This window comes from Sturnus vulgaris, chromosome Z, assembly GCF_052056855.1.
Source record: "Sturnus vulgaris isolate bStuVul1 chromosome Z, bStuVul1.hap1, whole genome shotgun sequence".
Taxonomy (NCBI): domain Eukaryota; kingdom Metazoa; phylum Chordata; class Aves; order Passeriformes; family Sturnidae; genus Sturnus; species Sturnus vulgaris.
Genome location: NC_142283.1, coordinates 42,622,524 through 42,634,903, shown reverse-complemented (window position 1 = coordinate 42,634,903; position 12,380 = coordinate 42,622,524). Strand labels below are relative to the sequence as shown.

Genomic DNA, 12,380 nt, shown 5'->3' with positions numbered 1-12,380 from the left:
TACCTATGCAAACTGAGAGATATATATTTACATTGCCATTTCATTACAGTAGGATTATTGTGGTGAATTAACTTATTTCAATACTCAACCTTGTATTATTATAATACATCTGTGTCTGGATAGGTGGTGATTATTTTTAACGTGCAAAAACAGTCTGTTGACTTAGTAATCATATTTTTACATAAAATTCGTTCATATTTAGAGTCTCAAGGCAAAATAAAATGGAAGCAAACATGAAACTAGAACTGAAGGTCTTACATTTACGGGATCTGAAGCAATATAAGTATCACAATAATATTAAAGCATGTTATTAAATCAGAAAAGAAGACTTCAGTAAATTAAAAAAAAAACAGATCAGTTTAGTGAAACACTATGTATTTTATAGTCTTACTTAAAAGTTTAGCCAAGAAAGCAGTATTTTGTGTTTATCAGGGATTATTTTTAAAGGAAAATCAAAACTAAACCAACACCACATAGCAAATATATGTATTAATATTCCTGTGTTTAACAGATCTTGATTTATGAGCCAGTCTACCAAAATGAGTCTTAAATTGGAACAAGAATACTTGATTTAATTTGTAAAGCAAGTATCACATAATGAAAAAAACAACCTCCCCGCCCACCCCCTTTCAAACCATACTCCAAACCCTTTCCCACACAGAGATTCCCAGAGAATTTCCATAAACATATGTGGTGCAGCATCTATCATTATTATTGATAGCATTTATTTGTAAAGGAGAATTGTTAGGAGCACTAGCCATCACAAAGAGAAAGCTGGGCACTGGGAACTGGAAGACAGCTGTAAGAGTAGAAGAAACACTGGGGGAAAAATTGTTCAGCCACCAACCAATGAAAAGAAAAAAAAAACCCTTTGAAAGCCTTATGTTTTACCCATTTGGTTAGCAGTAGTCATCTCAGTAGTAGCCCAATTTCATGTTAAGCTATCCCTATATAACCTACCAACAGCCTCAACCTGTAACTTCTGAAATAATGACTGCTTGGGTAAATACAGTCTTAAAGAAGAAAAAAAGTTGCACTACAAAAATGACCCAATATAAACGTGATGTCTTTTTTCCAAAATAAATACATGGTTTGTTTTGATCTTGAGAGATCAGACCTCAAAACTGGCGATACAAATTATGTGATATCCAAAATCCATGTTTTAAAAATTCTTGAGCAGCTTTTCAATTAAACTACATAAATTGCTTAAATTAATCTGTGAAAATCAAAGTAATAACAAACGGAATGTTTTTTACAGTTTTGAAATTGTCAGAATGTAATAAAAAGCTTAGATATTGTTTTTACTGTTCTGAAAATGACAGAATCAACTAAATATGTAAATATTTTCAAGTAATTTCCATCATAAATATACTGCATACAAAAGCCGGTTTTATTGCTGTTTCTCTTTTTTGGTCTCCAGCCTGCTTGAAGCAAGATTTTAGTACTGCTGGTTGTCTTTAGACATGGCTACTAAAACAGAATTTACCTTGAAGCCAAATTAGTATTTAGTAATCTTTGCAAGAAAAGGTCCAATGATTATTTAATGATTTATGAATATTCACACAGAAAGGTATGCAAGGTCATAGCCAAGACTTTAAAATTAAGTGATTTGCTTTTGATCTGCTCTAAAATTAATTCAATCTGTCAGAAAAAAAAAGTGGCTGCCGTTGAAAGGTGTGTGTTGGACCTCGTTCTTACAACTGCTGTCTTTGCTGGTGCTAAACCAAAAAAATGGTTGAATCACCCATATAACATGACTAATTAGTATTATTAGATCTCGTATCAAGGATCAGCTAAGATTTACTGAGATTTGGAAAAAATAGCTGAGGTGTGACTCAATAATTTTTACTCCTCTCAGCATGGCGGAGAAACTAACAGAAGTCCTCTTTTCTGTTCGGTAAACTGCAAATACTTCACGCCAGATCAGTTCCCTCCCTAGACCTCAACATACTTGAATCTCCAATATTACTAGATCTTAAAACTAATACTTAGCTGTGTGGTAGAGATGCCATTAAAGTTAGTGATATTGACATTTGAATTTTTTAGGAAGCATCAAAACTAATCCAACAACACACAGTAAATTTGCCTACTTACATCTCTTTTTAGAACAACTAGATTTTCCACGGCACCATCCTAGTGTTGATGTACTAACTACCCTGCAAGTAAAATATTTCAAAGCAATCTCTGTTCTGATTTTAATTTAAACAGATTCCTAGAGCTTAATATTGCACTTCCTATAATGCACACTCTCTCTCACCCACCTTAACCCAGCGTTACAAGGATTAGTTCTCAGTTTTCACAGCTAAGTAAGTTCTTTTAAGAATTCTAATTTATTGTCCCATCGAAAGAAAACCCACTCTTGGGTTTTCTCCTTGATAAGGAAAGGGAAGGACAAATTACTGAGGAGTGATTCAGTCCCTGACCTGATGCATCTGCCACTGTTTCCCTCCCAATGCCATTCATGCACACAGTGTTGTGGAATGGGAAAGTATGAGAACTGAGATCGTGACACCAGCCACAATCTGTAAAAGCAACAAGGAACTGTGGCAGCAGCTTCCTGAGTACAGGCAGCACCCAGGCTGAAAGTATGCTTAGGATTTCTGGGAACAGGGCATCTCTCACACCTTCAGAGACCACTAGTCAAATGGGAGAGAAAAAGGCCTCAGACCTTTTCCTTGGGAAATCAACAAAGGTAAGATTAATCCAGAAAGAGCAAAAGGGGACCTACTCGAGGGTGTGAAATGAAGGCATTCAGTGAAATGAGATCAGAGAGCAGTAAAAAAATTCCATCAATCAGAAAAAATTATGTCGGTCACTTCCTGAGAAACACGCTTCAGTTTTTGCATCTCTTCATAACGCACAGCCTAAAAATATTATTGCTGCTGCAACTGTTAACAGAGACAGAAGAATGGCAGTCTGTGCTGGAGGCAGCAAGGGAGCAGGGAGCCAGGCTGGTAGGTATGTGCTGGGGCCCCGCTGAAGTATGTGCTGCTATGTGCCATTCCTGGCAGCCCACCCAAGAAGACCGGGTCTGCTGCATAGCCAGAGGTGATGAACAGATGAGGAGGTCTGTCAGGAAACTTCCACCCTACTGCTCTCTATCTGCAACTCCCTCCTGACACGGTACAGGCTCAGATCCTTGTCCCCTGCCCCCTTTTCCCATAGGCTTTAATTTTGCTTGTTAAATTCTCGTGTCGTGGCAGAGAAAGGTAAATGATGTGGATAAAGGTGGGAGACAAACCACTTCAGCAGAGTAAGATAATGGAATGAGCTTAAAAACTACATTCTTTCGCTCCAGAAACTCACCACTGCCACCTGGTAATGGACTTCTACATTTAGGAAAAAAACTTGTTATTCTTCTGGTGAGGGGAAAAATTACTTCTAACGCTTATTGGGAAAAGTTCCACCTCTGCTCATTAGCGGATCCACACCACTCCTCTGCTGTTAGGGAAGGAGGTTTCTGATATAAAAAAGAAGAGGTTGATAATTTTTTACCTTATCTTTCTGGGCAGAATGTGATTTGTGACAGTACCTGAAACAGTCTGCCTTAGGAAATAATACAGCTCAGAGGTAGTTACACTCAGCCTTGACTTTCTTCACTTACACTCAAAACAAAGGGCTATGTTTAAGACATTCCTAATATAAGCTTCAAAAACTTTCAGTGGATTTCTCTGACAACCTTCACCATCATTTTAAAAAACGAAACATGTCTGGATATTCAGGACCTTCAGAGTCCTGAGTAGTCTTAGAAAGAATTCTTATGACTGAGTATTTGGGTCATATCCAGCAATCTCAAAGCCCTAGAATTGCTTAAATAGGGGCTAATAAGAACAATAAATGAAAAAAAATATAATAGCAAAACAACTAAAACAGTCCCTCCTTGTGCATGTAATTAACTTCAAAGATCTCACTTTCAAAAGAGCTAAATTCCACTTTTTAAATTTTGGAAAGAGCTAACCCTAGCAGACTCCGAAGACAGCATCAGACTTGAAGTGTTTGAGTTCCATTAAGTAAATAACCAACTCAGAGGTATCAATTAACTGCTTTGGCTGGCAGAATATGACAGAAGCTGAGATAGGAGAAGGCACTGATCTGCAAAACATGACTTTCTAACTAGAAGTTTGTCTTGCAGATACAGGAAGTAGTTTATTCTCCCTCAGCAGCCAGGTTATTTTACCAATACTGGGCCTCAGAATTATGGAAAGGTTGACAATTGTCAACCTTGTAGTATCTTAAGAAAAGTGAATGAAGAGCAAAACAAGGTCAAGAGCAATCCTTTTTCAAGCCCCTCTGTGAAAAATTCACTATCTAGATGAGAAGATGGTAGTATCTGTGAAAAGTAAATGCAGCAGTATTTTATTGCTTTTTAAGTTTTGCTAAGAAGCCATCAAAGTCGGCAAGGATTTCTTGTTTAAACAAGTCTGAGTAAGAGGGAGAGAGAGGAAGGAGACTGTAAATAAAGAAATCCATACATACATACAGACCACCCACCAAAACTGCCATGGTTTTCTCATTCCAAGCACTGAGATCAAAGTATCACCTGATTTTCATTTTACCTGGAAGTTAGGCAAAGCAATTAATACATATTCTTTTCTAACAACAAAGGATTTTATTTTAGTGGTTGCTAACTTGTAAGTGTATCAGTCATATATATGGCTCTGACATCAATGAATACCCAGTGTAAGTCTCCCACTGCTCCTTCTTTGCATGTTTCACTTCTTATATCCAGGGCTACTGTGCTCCAGCAAAGACAAATTACCACGTGAGAAAAGTTTGAGCAATTCAAACTAATTTCTGGACACTCATGTGGGTTCCTATACTTATTAATCACTGCCTTATAAGACTTTGATGCTTTTTTCTGAATAACATCAACATGTTCGTACAATAGTATAATATGTTGAAATTTCACTGGAAACTTTTTGTTTGTCATTTTGCTATGCAGACTTTGTTTTAAACTTTCAGTGACTCAGTCTGCAGCATGGCAGTAGGCAAAAATAAATTACTTCAGGACAGGCATAAGTTAACTGATGACAGTATCAATTAGAACTGTTGTCTCCCTGTACGTTCCAAAGGCAACCTGTTACATTTTGATGTTGAAGAGTGAAAATAAAAAATAAAAGAGCAAAATTAGGTAAGAGAGAATTAATATTGGTGGCTCACACTCAACAGCTCAGCAGTCTGATTATAAAAAAATGGCCCATTTGTGTTGCATACTTATGAAATGCATTTACGTTGATGAAACTTCTGTAAAGCAGGTACTACAGAGTCTGATGACTTCCAGTGTCCTGTTAGCTGCTGAAGGTACCTATTAAATGTTTGAAATTGGGCTACACACCTAGGAGATATAAATAACTTCTTCCAGTAGAAAAAGATACACTACCAAAAGTATTTCACACATCTAGCTTAGTCTTTACCATGTGAACTCATGAATTCAGCAAAGCCAAGTGCATGGTCCTGCCCTGCACTTATATCTGATATCCCAGAGGCCAGCCCTGGAGGACTTGAGGGTGCTGGTGGATGAGAGGCTGGACATGACCCAGCCATGGGCACTCCCAGCCCAGAAAGCCAAACGTGTCCTGGGCTGCATCCAAAGCAGCGTGGGCAGCAGGGGAGGGGATTCTGTCCCTCATCTGGAACCCTGCATCCAGCCCTGAGGTCCCAGCACAGGAAGGATCTGTTGGAGTGACTCCAGAGGAAAGTGACCTTCTCTGGATCAAAGGTAATTAGAGGGATTGAACACCTCTCCTGTGACAAAAGGCTCAGAGAATTTGAATTGCTCAACCTGGAGAACTTTCTCAGGGGACCTTACAGCAGCCTCCCAGTAGGTAACGGGGGCTGCAAGGAGGCTGGTGAGGGGCTTTTCACAGGGGCATATAGTGACAAAACAAAGGAATGATTTTAAACTGAAAGAGGGTACATTTAGATTCAATGTAAGAAAGAAGTGGCTTTTAAAATGTGGCTAGGAAAACACTGTAACAAGTTGCCCAGAGAAGTCTAGTTGAAGATGTTCCCTGCTCAGGGGTTAGGGGATGGGGTTGGGCTAGATGACCTTCAAGAGGTCTGTTACAACTCAAGCTGTTCTGTGATTCTATAAAATAAAAGAATTCACTATCACATGATCACATGTAAGAAGAGACATAAAGGTTTTGGTAAATCAGCAGAGCTAAACACTGCTAGCCATTCAAGACTAAATATCTCGGTTTAGTTGCCACAAAGATCTGCTAAACAATAAAGAAAACCAATGAGGCCTTTACATTCTCTATTATTCACTACCAAATTGCCTATTGAGAAGGAAATGTAAACAAATTATTAATGCTTATTAATAGCAAACTGCAATCACAAACAGTTTACCATTTTACAGTTTAATGCAGGCACACTTACATCTCTGAGAACAGCAGTAATTGCCACATGTATTAGGAAAAATTGCAGCCCTGATTCCTCTGGGAAGCCAAGGGCTCAATGAGAATAAAAATCAAGGGAGAACCAGACCAGAGAAGAAGAAAAATAACTACTGAAATAGTACAGTGGTCTGTAGTGGTATAAATTGCTTCTGTAAGGAGAGAAACCCTAAAGCTTTCTTCAGTCCTCACATTTAGAAGAAATTCTTCTCCAATATCATAAATATTTCATATTTCTGAAGGTATATTATCACAAACAAACACAAGAAGACAGAGAAAGGGAGAGCAAGCGAGGCATGGCTCAGCACACAAAATTCACGTTTTTTCTCTAACCATCTGGAACACAACATTCCTGAAGTTTTCTCCAAGTTTGCTAAAATTACTGCAAATAAGGCGATAAAAAGTGCTACAGTAATTATTAAAATTACAAATGCATATGTACTGCTATCATTATAATTGGAGTTTTTAAGAGCAGTAAACTGGGCAAATATGAATTAAGGTTTAATTTGCTGCTGAGGAATACACACTACACCGCAGCCTACTCCTCTTGACATTAGAACACAAATCCTTCTGGATTGAAACTTGTTTCTTCTTAGTTACATATAGCTTGGGTTTTACCTTCAACCTAGCTGTGGTTGAAGTAAGAGCTAAGGAAATAGGATATGAACTTACTTGGAGTGAAAATGCTCTTAAAGCCGGAATAGGAATTAAGGCAGCCATAAAGAAAGCAGTAACGTTGCTGATAGATGTAAGGGCTACACTTGCTCCTGTTCGCTTCAGACATTCACCTGTTCTGTCCTGCAAAACAAACGATGTGCCTTAAAAGTCAAGCGAATATGGTCATGTCCTGCAAATGAAGGGGTCATCCTACAGATATACCACAGTAGCAGTGGAAAAATTGTTACAATTAAATTTTGAATATAAATTTGCATTTGAGAACATGTGTGAAAACTATACACTAAGTTCACTGTTCAGTAGGAAAATATATGAAGTGCTCAAGTTTTTTGAGGGTAGAAAACATGACTAGAGTTGATTCTAGCTTCAGAACACCAAACTAAATGGGTACTGACAGCACATCAAATACATCAGCAGTTGAGAAGGATTTAATTTTTACCAGTGGAATCACTTGGTGTTCTCGTTTTTCAGACAAAATAAGCATGTATTATTAACAGCACAGAGGCGTAACATAGCTACACATCTTGAAAAAATATGTAACAAAATAAACAAAAAGAACACCACTAAGTCTAGGGCCCACACACAAAACCCACCAAGAAATAACGATAAACACAGGACCCTTTCCGAACCCAATGGGCTACTACGAAGAAGACAGAGATTATAGCAGAGTGAAGCTGTACTGTCTGCATGCAAAACCAGCTGGTGAGAGGACATGGAAGACTGCTCATACAAAATAAAATCAGCAAATATACACTCATTTAAAATGGGATGTACTCTGGATGTGAAACTTCAGATTGAGACTAAAAATACTAATAAAAGTAAAGGATCATAAAAGTAGTAGTGACACCTTAGACTTCCTACCAGTTATATGTTATGCTTTGAAATGTCATGGTCAATTGTAAACTTCTTCAGAAAATAAAAACAAGACAAAAATACTGAAAATAACTCAATTTTAGGGCCATAACAAATAAGTAAAGGTAACTGTCTTCCCTCTCTTTTCCCCTTATCTCCTGTGTGTTCTTTTATTAAAATAATTTTATCATTTAATTGTCAAGATTCCTATTTGAGTTTGCTCCTAAATTTGCATTAACTTTCATTGAAACTTTTGGCAGAATTTGGATTATGGAAGTTATTACTTACGTAACAGCTTATAAATTAAAATTTCAAGACAAAATAAACCTACCAAAAGAACTCCCCCCCAAAAAAAAACTCCACAAGAATGTGAATATTCAAAAATGTCCTAGGACCACATGTATTGCTGTAATTTAATATTTTGACAGAAGTAAGAATTTCTAAAAACTCCACTGATTAATTCTGGATATGATTATCTGTTCTTACATGAAACTTTTTATTTTCCCACAAATCTCCCATTTTGTTATTACCTCAAATGGAATTCTCTTATTCTGTCCTGTTTCACTAAATGCATGTGCCAGAAGGAAAACATCATCTACACCAACTCCAAGAGCAAGAAAAGGCAAAACCTTGGGGAAGAAAAAAAACAAAACAAAACCCAAATAGGTTGTTTTATGATCTGCCATGCAGCTAGCCATTAAATGGCTAATTAAAGCAACTTTTACATCACACTCTATACAAATCCAAGGGTAAAATGAAAATGAAAAGGATGCAATACAGGTATTAACTTTTATTCTGGAATGTAGCTGAGGAACTTAAAATATACCATTTACAGGTAGAAATTCTCACCAGAAATAATTCAAGTTTTGGATAGACAAATATCTGATAATAATTTAAGTTACATTCAAAACATTTTATATTCAGATGTAAAAATAAATCTGCAGCTCCTTAGGTACTTAGAATGCCTCCACTTGTATTGGGACGCAGAAAAATCAAACAACACAGAATTATACAGACTACATAATGCCTGGGTTTTTCTTCTTCAATATCACTTGGCAGCATGATAATTTAATTTATCACAGCACAAGCTATGAAATAGGAAACGGCACAAGTAAAAATCTAGAGACAAAATACTTTTTCAGCACTTTATTTCTCAAAGATTCACTTGTGTTCATTCATTAACAGAGTACTTGCAATTTAACAGCAGACTTGTGTCTTCTAAATACCTGAGTTGTGGCAGCATTAAAGGAAATTCCAATCAGGGAGCACAGGCCCAATCCTGCAGCCACAGAGAGTGCAACCAACAAGACTCCTGCCAGCCCCACAGCACCCTGAGACTTGGCACAGTCCCACCGCAGCATCGTTAAACAGGCATAGGCAAGCTACGGAGAGAAGCAGGGAGGGGAATTTGAAGGGAAAAAACCCAAAATATTAGAATGGATCCTTCTCTAAAAGCTCTCTTGTCTCTCCCCACCCACCTACAGATCCTTACACAATTTTTAATCAGAACAGATTATGTCACAGAGGCTATAAAGTGGAACAGGTGAGAAGCCTGAGGTAAAATTTGCAAGCTGTAGTTTTTATTTTGAACATTTGTAAAATACTCTGGACTATTAACTGGTAACAATAAAGTATTTTTTTCAGCCCTGCTCTACTACCAAAGAAAACTAAATAGATTTATTTTATTACCATTAGTAAGTAGCCACTAGCTACTCGGATAGCACTGACATCAGAAAATGATTTCAAGATGTCATCCAGGGTGGTCGTAGTAAAGGAAAGCACCTTCTGAGTAGAGTTTTGTGCAACACTTTGATGAACAACCTATGAAAAGAAAAATAAAACTTTGTGTGAATAACGAATTTTTCCTTTTATTTTTGTCATTTAGGCAAAAGAAGTCATTACCATCTTCTACAGCACAAATCTGAATCAAATCCTTCTGCCTTAATGTTCCTGCTAAAGCCCATGCTCTACACAGACATTACACTGATGTGAGAGAAGCATGTTTCATGATTTTTTTCTAGTAAGTTGCTAATTATGAGACAGAATTTGCATCCTTCAGGAAAGCCTACTGCATGCCCAGCTCATTGCAAACACTTCACTTGAACCCTTCCTGTAACTCCACTATGCAGTACCAGTTTTGCATTTAACCCCAGGCCAGCCACCTCTGTGCCCCTCTCTGCCTGGCCATTTGCAGAGGTCAGAAACAGTGCAGTGGAGGGCAGGGTTTGGGACACGGAGGGCAGGCATTGTCACACACCCTCCCCACCTGGGCTGCTGCTGAGAGAGAAGCCCATGGCTGGCTAATGTTTTCCAGACACCTTTAGAATAACCACGCCAACCAAAAGCTTTTAAATTCCAGCTAGCTCTTTGGCTTCTTCTCAGCCCCAACTAAGCAAAGCTGTCCCAGGCAGCAAAAAGTAAAACCTTCATGGCTTCTCATATGGGAATAACCAAACAGCTTCTTACTGGGAAAAAAACCCAAACAACCAAAAACAAAAAAACAACCAACAAACCCTCAAAAGAACCCTTAAAAATGGGGAGGCAATGACTCAGCTCTGTTTTAAGCATCTTCCTTAAGGAAATATCGTAAAAACTGTGACAGAAGGCAGTAGATCTTAGCAGGACTTTATAGTATAGTATCCAAGTTATTTTCAATTTTACCTCAACATACATCCTCTGCCAGGCTTCCAGAATTGCTGCTGCCTTGTCCTCGTTCCAGTTGATATGTGAAACATACTCATACCCCTTGAAATGCTCATACATTTGCTTAGGGGTCATTAACTGAAACATGGTTTGCAAAGCCTGGGCACTGTGATGTGGAGAGAAGAGAGAGGAGAAAGAGGCATAAACTGAATATTTTCATGGCATGAAGTCCCAAATGCAATTCTAACAGGAGCTTGCTTGAGTTCTTGATTTTATAGGGCACATGCTTGTATTAAAATTGAACAGAGTATAATTATTCTACTGTGTATCTGGTGCAGCTGTACTGTTCCATTCAAGTATTGAGGCTAAATCTGTTTTCACTGAAGTTAAATAAGAGTTTGACATTATTTTCAGTAGGATTAGTTTCAGAAGAAAAGAATATAAGCCCACAAATCTGTTGTAAAGATCATGCTTGGTAAGACAGATTGCTGTGAGGATGCCACATCAACAGTTATTTCTATGAAGTCTTGTAAATGCTGGCAAAATGTAATTTGAAGACCTTGCTCTTCTTCATCTCTTGGAGAGAAGTGGTAGATTAAACTCCTCATGCCTAATAAGCTGTGTGAAGTACACAGAGGCAATCCATCCTGAATTTCCATAGTATGCAACTCCATCCAACAATTTCAGAAACTCTTATGAACTAGAAGGAACCATTTTCTTTTGCAATAACAGTGCCTTACTCAGCTCTTTCTTGAGAGACTTTTCAATGTATTGTGCAAATGCTAAAAAGGCTAAAAGTTCTCTGGAAAAAGTATGCTTCATTTTGTTTAGTATGGCCTGCATTTTTCAGAACAGTAAATTACACAGTTTTATTCCCCCACTAAAGTCTAGTGTTCTATGCTTTTGTTCAGAAGTCTAAAACAAAGGGTTTGAGTTTGTTTTACTACTTAAAGCTGTATTAACAATGCAGGCACATGAAAGTAGATTATTCTCTGTACTGTTCTGTACTCTGTTCTGTACTGACCCTGAATAAAACATTCAGTGGATATTTTGGAATTCTGAGAGAAGTCAAATGAATGAATACATTACTCGTATTATTTTTCTTCCTTCTTCCTTTGATCATATTTCAAAATGTGATCAAAGGTGTTCAGTGCTTTACACGCTGTTCAATGCTTTATATATACATTCTAAACAACAAAGCTGCCAGTAAAAGGCTTTCTTTCTGAGTGACATACACCATCATTCTGAGGTTAGAAGCAGGAAATGATGACACCACCTTAAGTTTAAACAACAGCCAAAGCATTCTTTTAAATTCTGCTCTTTTGAGATATGTCACTCTAAAGCGTAATTTATAATACACATGAAAGGCAACAGAGTTTGCATCATCCTCCTACTGTGTCTCAAAAAATGAACCCTAGCAAATTAAAACTGACATTTTCTTTAAGTATTTTTTTACCTGACAAGTTTACCAGAACTGTTCTTGACTGTACCACCTATAATCAGCTCCTCCTGCCAATGCATATATTTTCTTGATAGTCCATAGCATCCACCACTCAAAACAAGAGCTACATCAAGAGGCTAGAAAAAAGTTATAAAGAAGCAGTTAATAGGTTTCATAACTTTAGACAAAGTCGTACATTAATTCAGCACTCAATGAACTACAACCATAGATGTTAAAGACCATCCAGGTAGCCTACTAGAAGAAAGGCGTTCAACAACCAAGTTAAGAATCAGATGCTCGTTGACCAGATGGCAATTTCTCTAAAGTCTAATATGACTGATAAAGGGATATATAAATCCAGCCATGACTTT

The 12,380-nt window shown here is 37.5% G+C and overlaps 1 protein-coding gene across 4 annotated transcripts in view; it reads right to left on the bottom strand.

Moving 5' to 3' along the window:
- PTCH1 (patched 1) overlaps window positions 1-12,380 on the bottom strand; it is a 73,424-nt gene that overhangs the window by 27,231 nt on the left and 33,813 nt on the right. For all 4 annotated transcript variants that reach the window (XR_015799205.1, XM_014869153.2, XM_014869152.2 and 1 more), the window contains exons 7-12: window positions 12,025-12,146; window positions 10,587-10,734; window positions 9,615-9,746; window positions 9,152-9,307; window positions 8,456-8,554; window positions 7,071-7,196 (exon numbers count right to left, since the gene is read on the bottom strand). Coding sequence is in view for 3 of the 4 variants with exons in the window: in XM_014869153.2 (XP_014724639.2) it covers window positions 7,071-7,196; window positions 8,456-8,554; window positions 9,152-9,307; window positions 9,615-9,746; window positions 10,587-10,734; window positions 12,025-12,146 (783 nt within the window). In the remaining variant the exon portion in view is untranslated. The remainder of the gene's footprint in view (window positions 1-7,070; window positions 7,197-8,455; window positions 8,555-9,151; window positions 9,308-9,614; window positions 9,747-10,586; window positions 10,735-12,024; window positions 12,147-12,380) is intronic.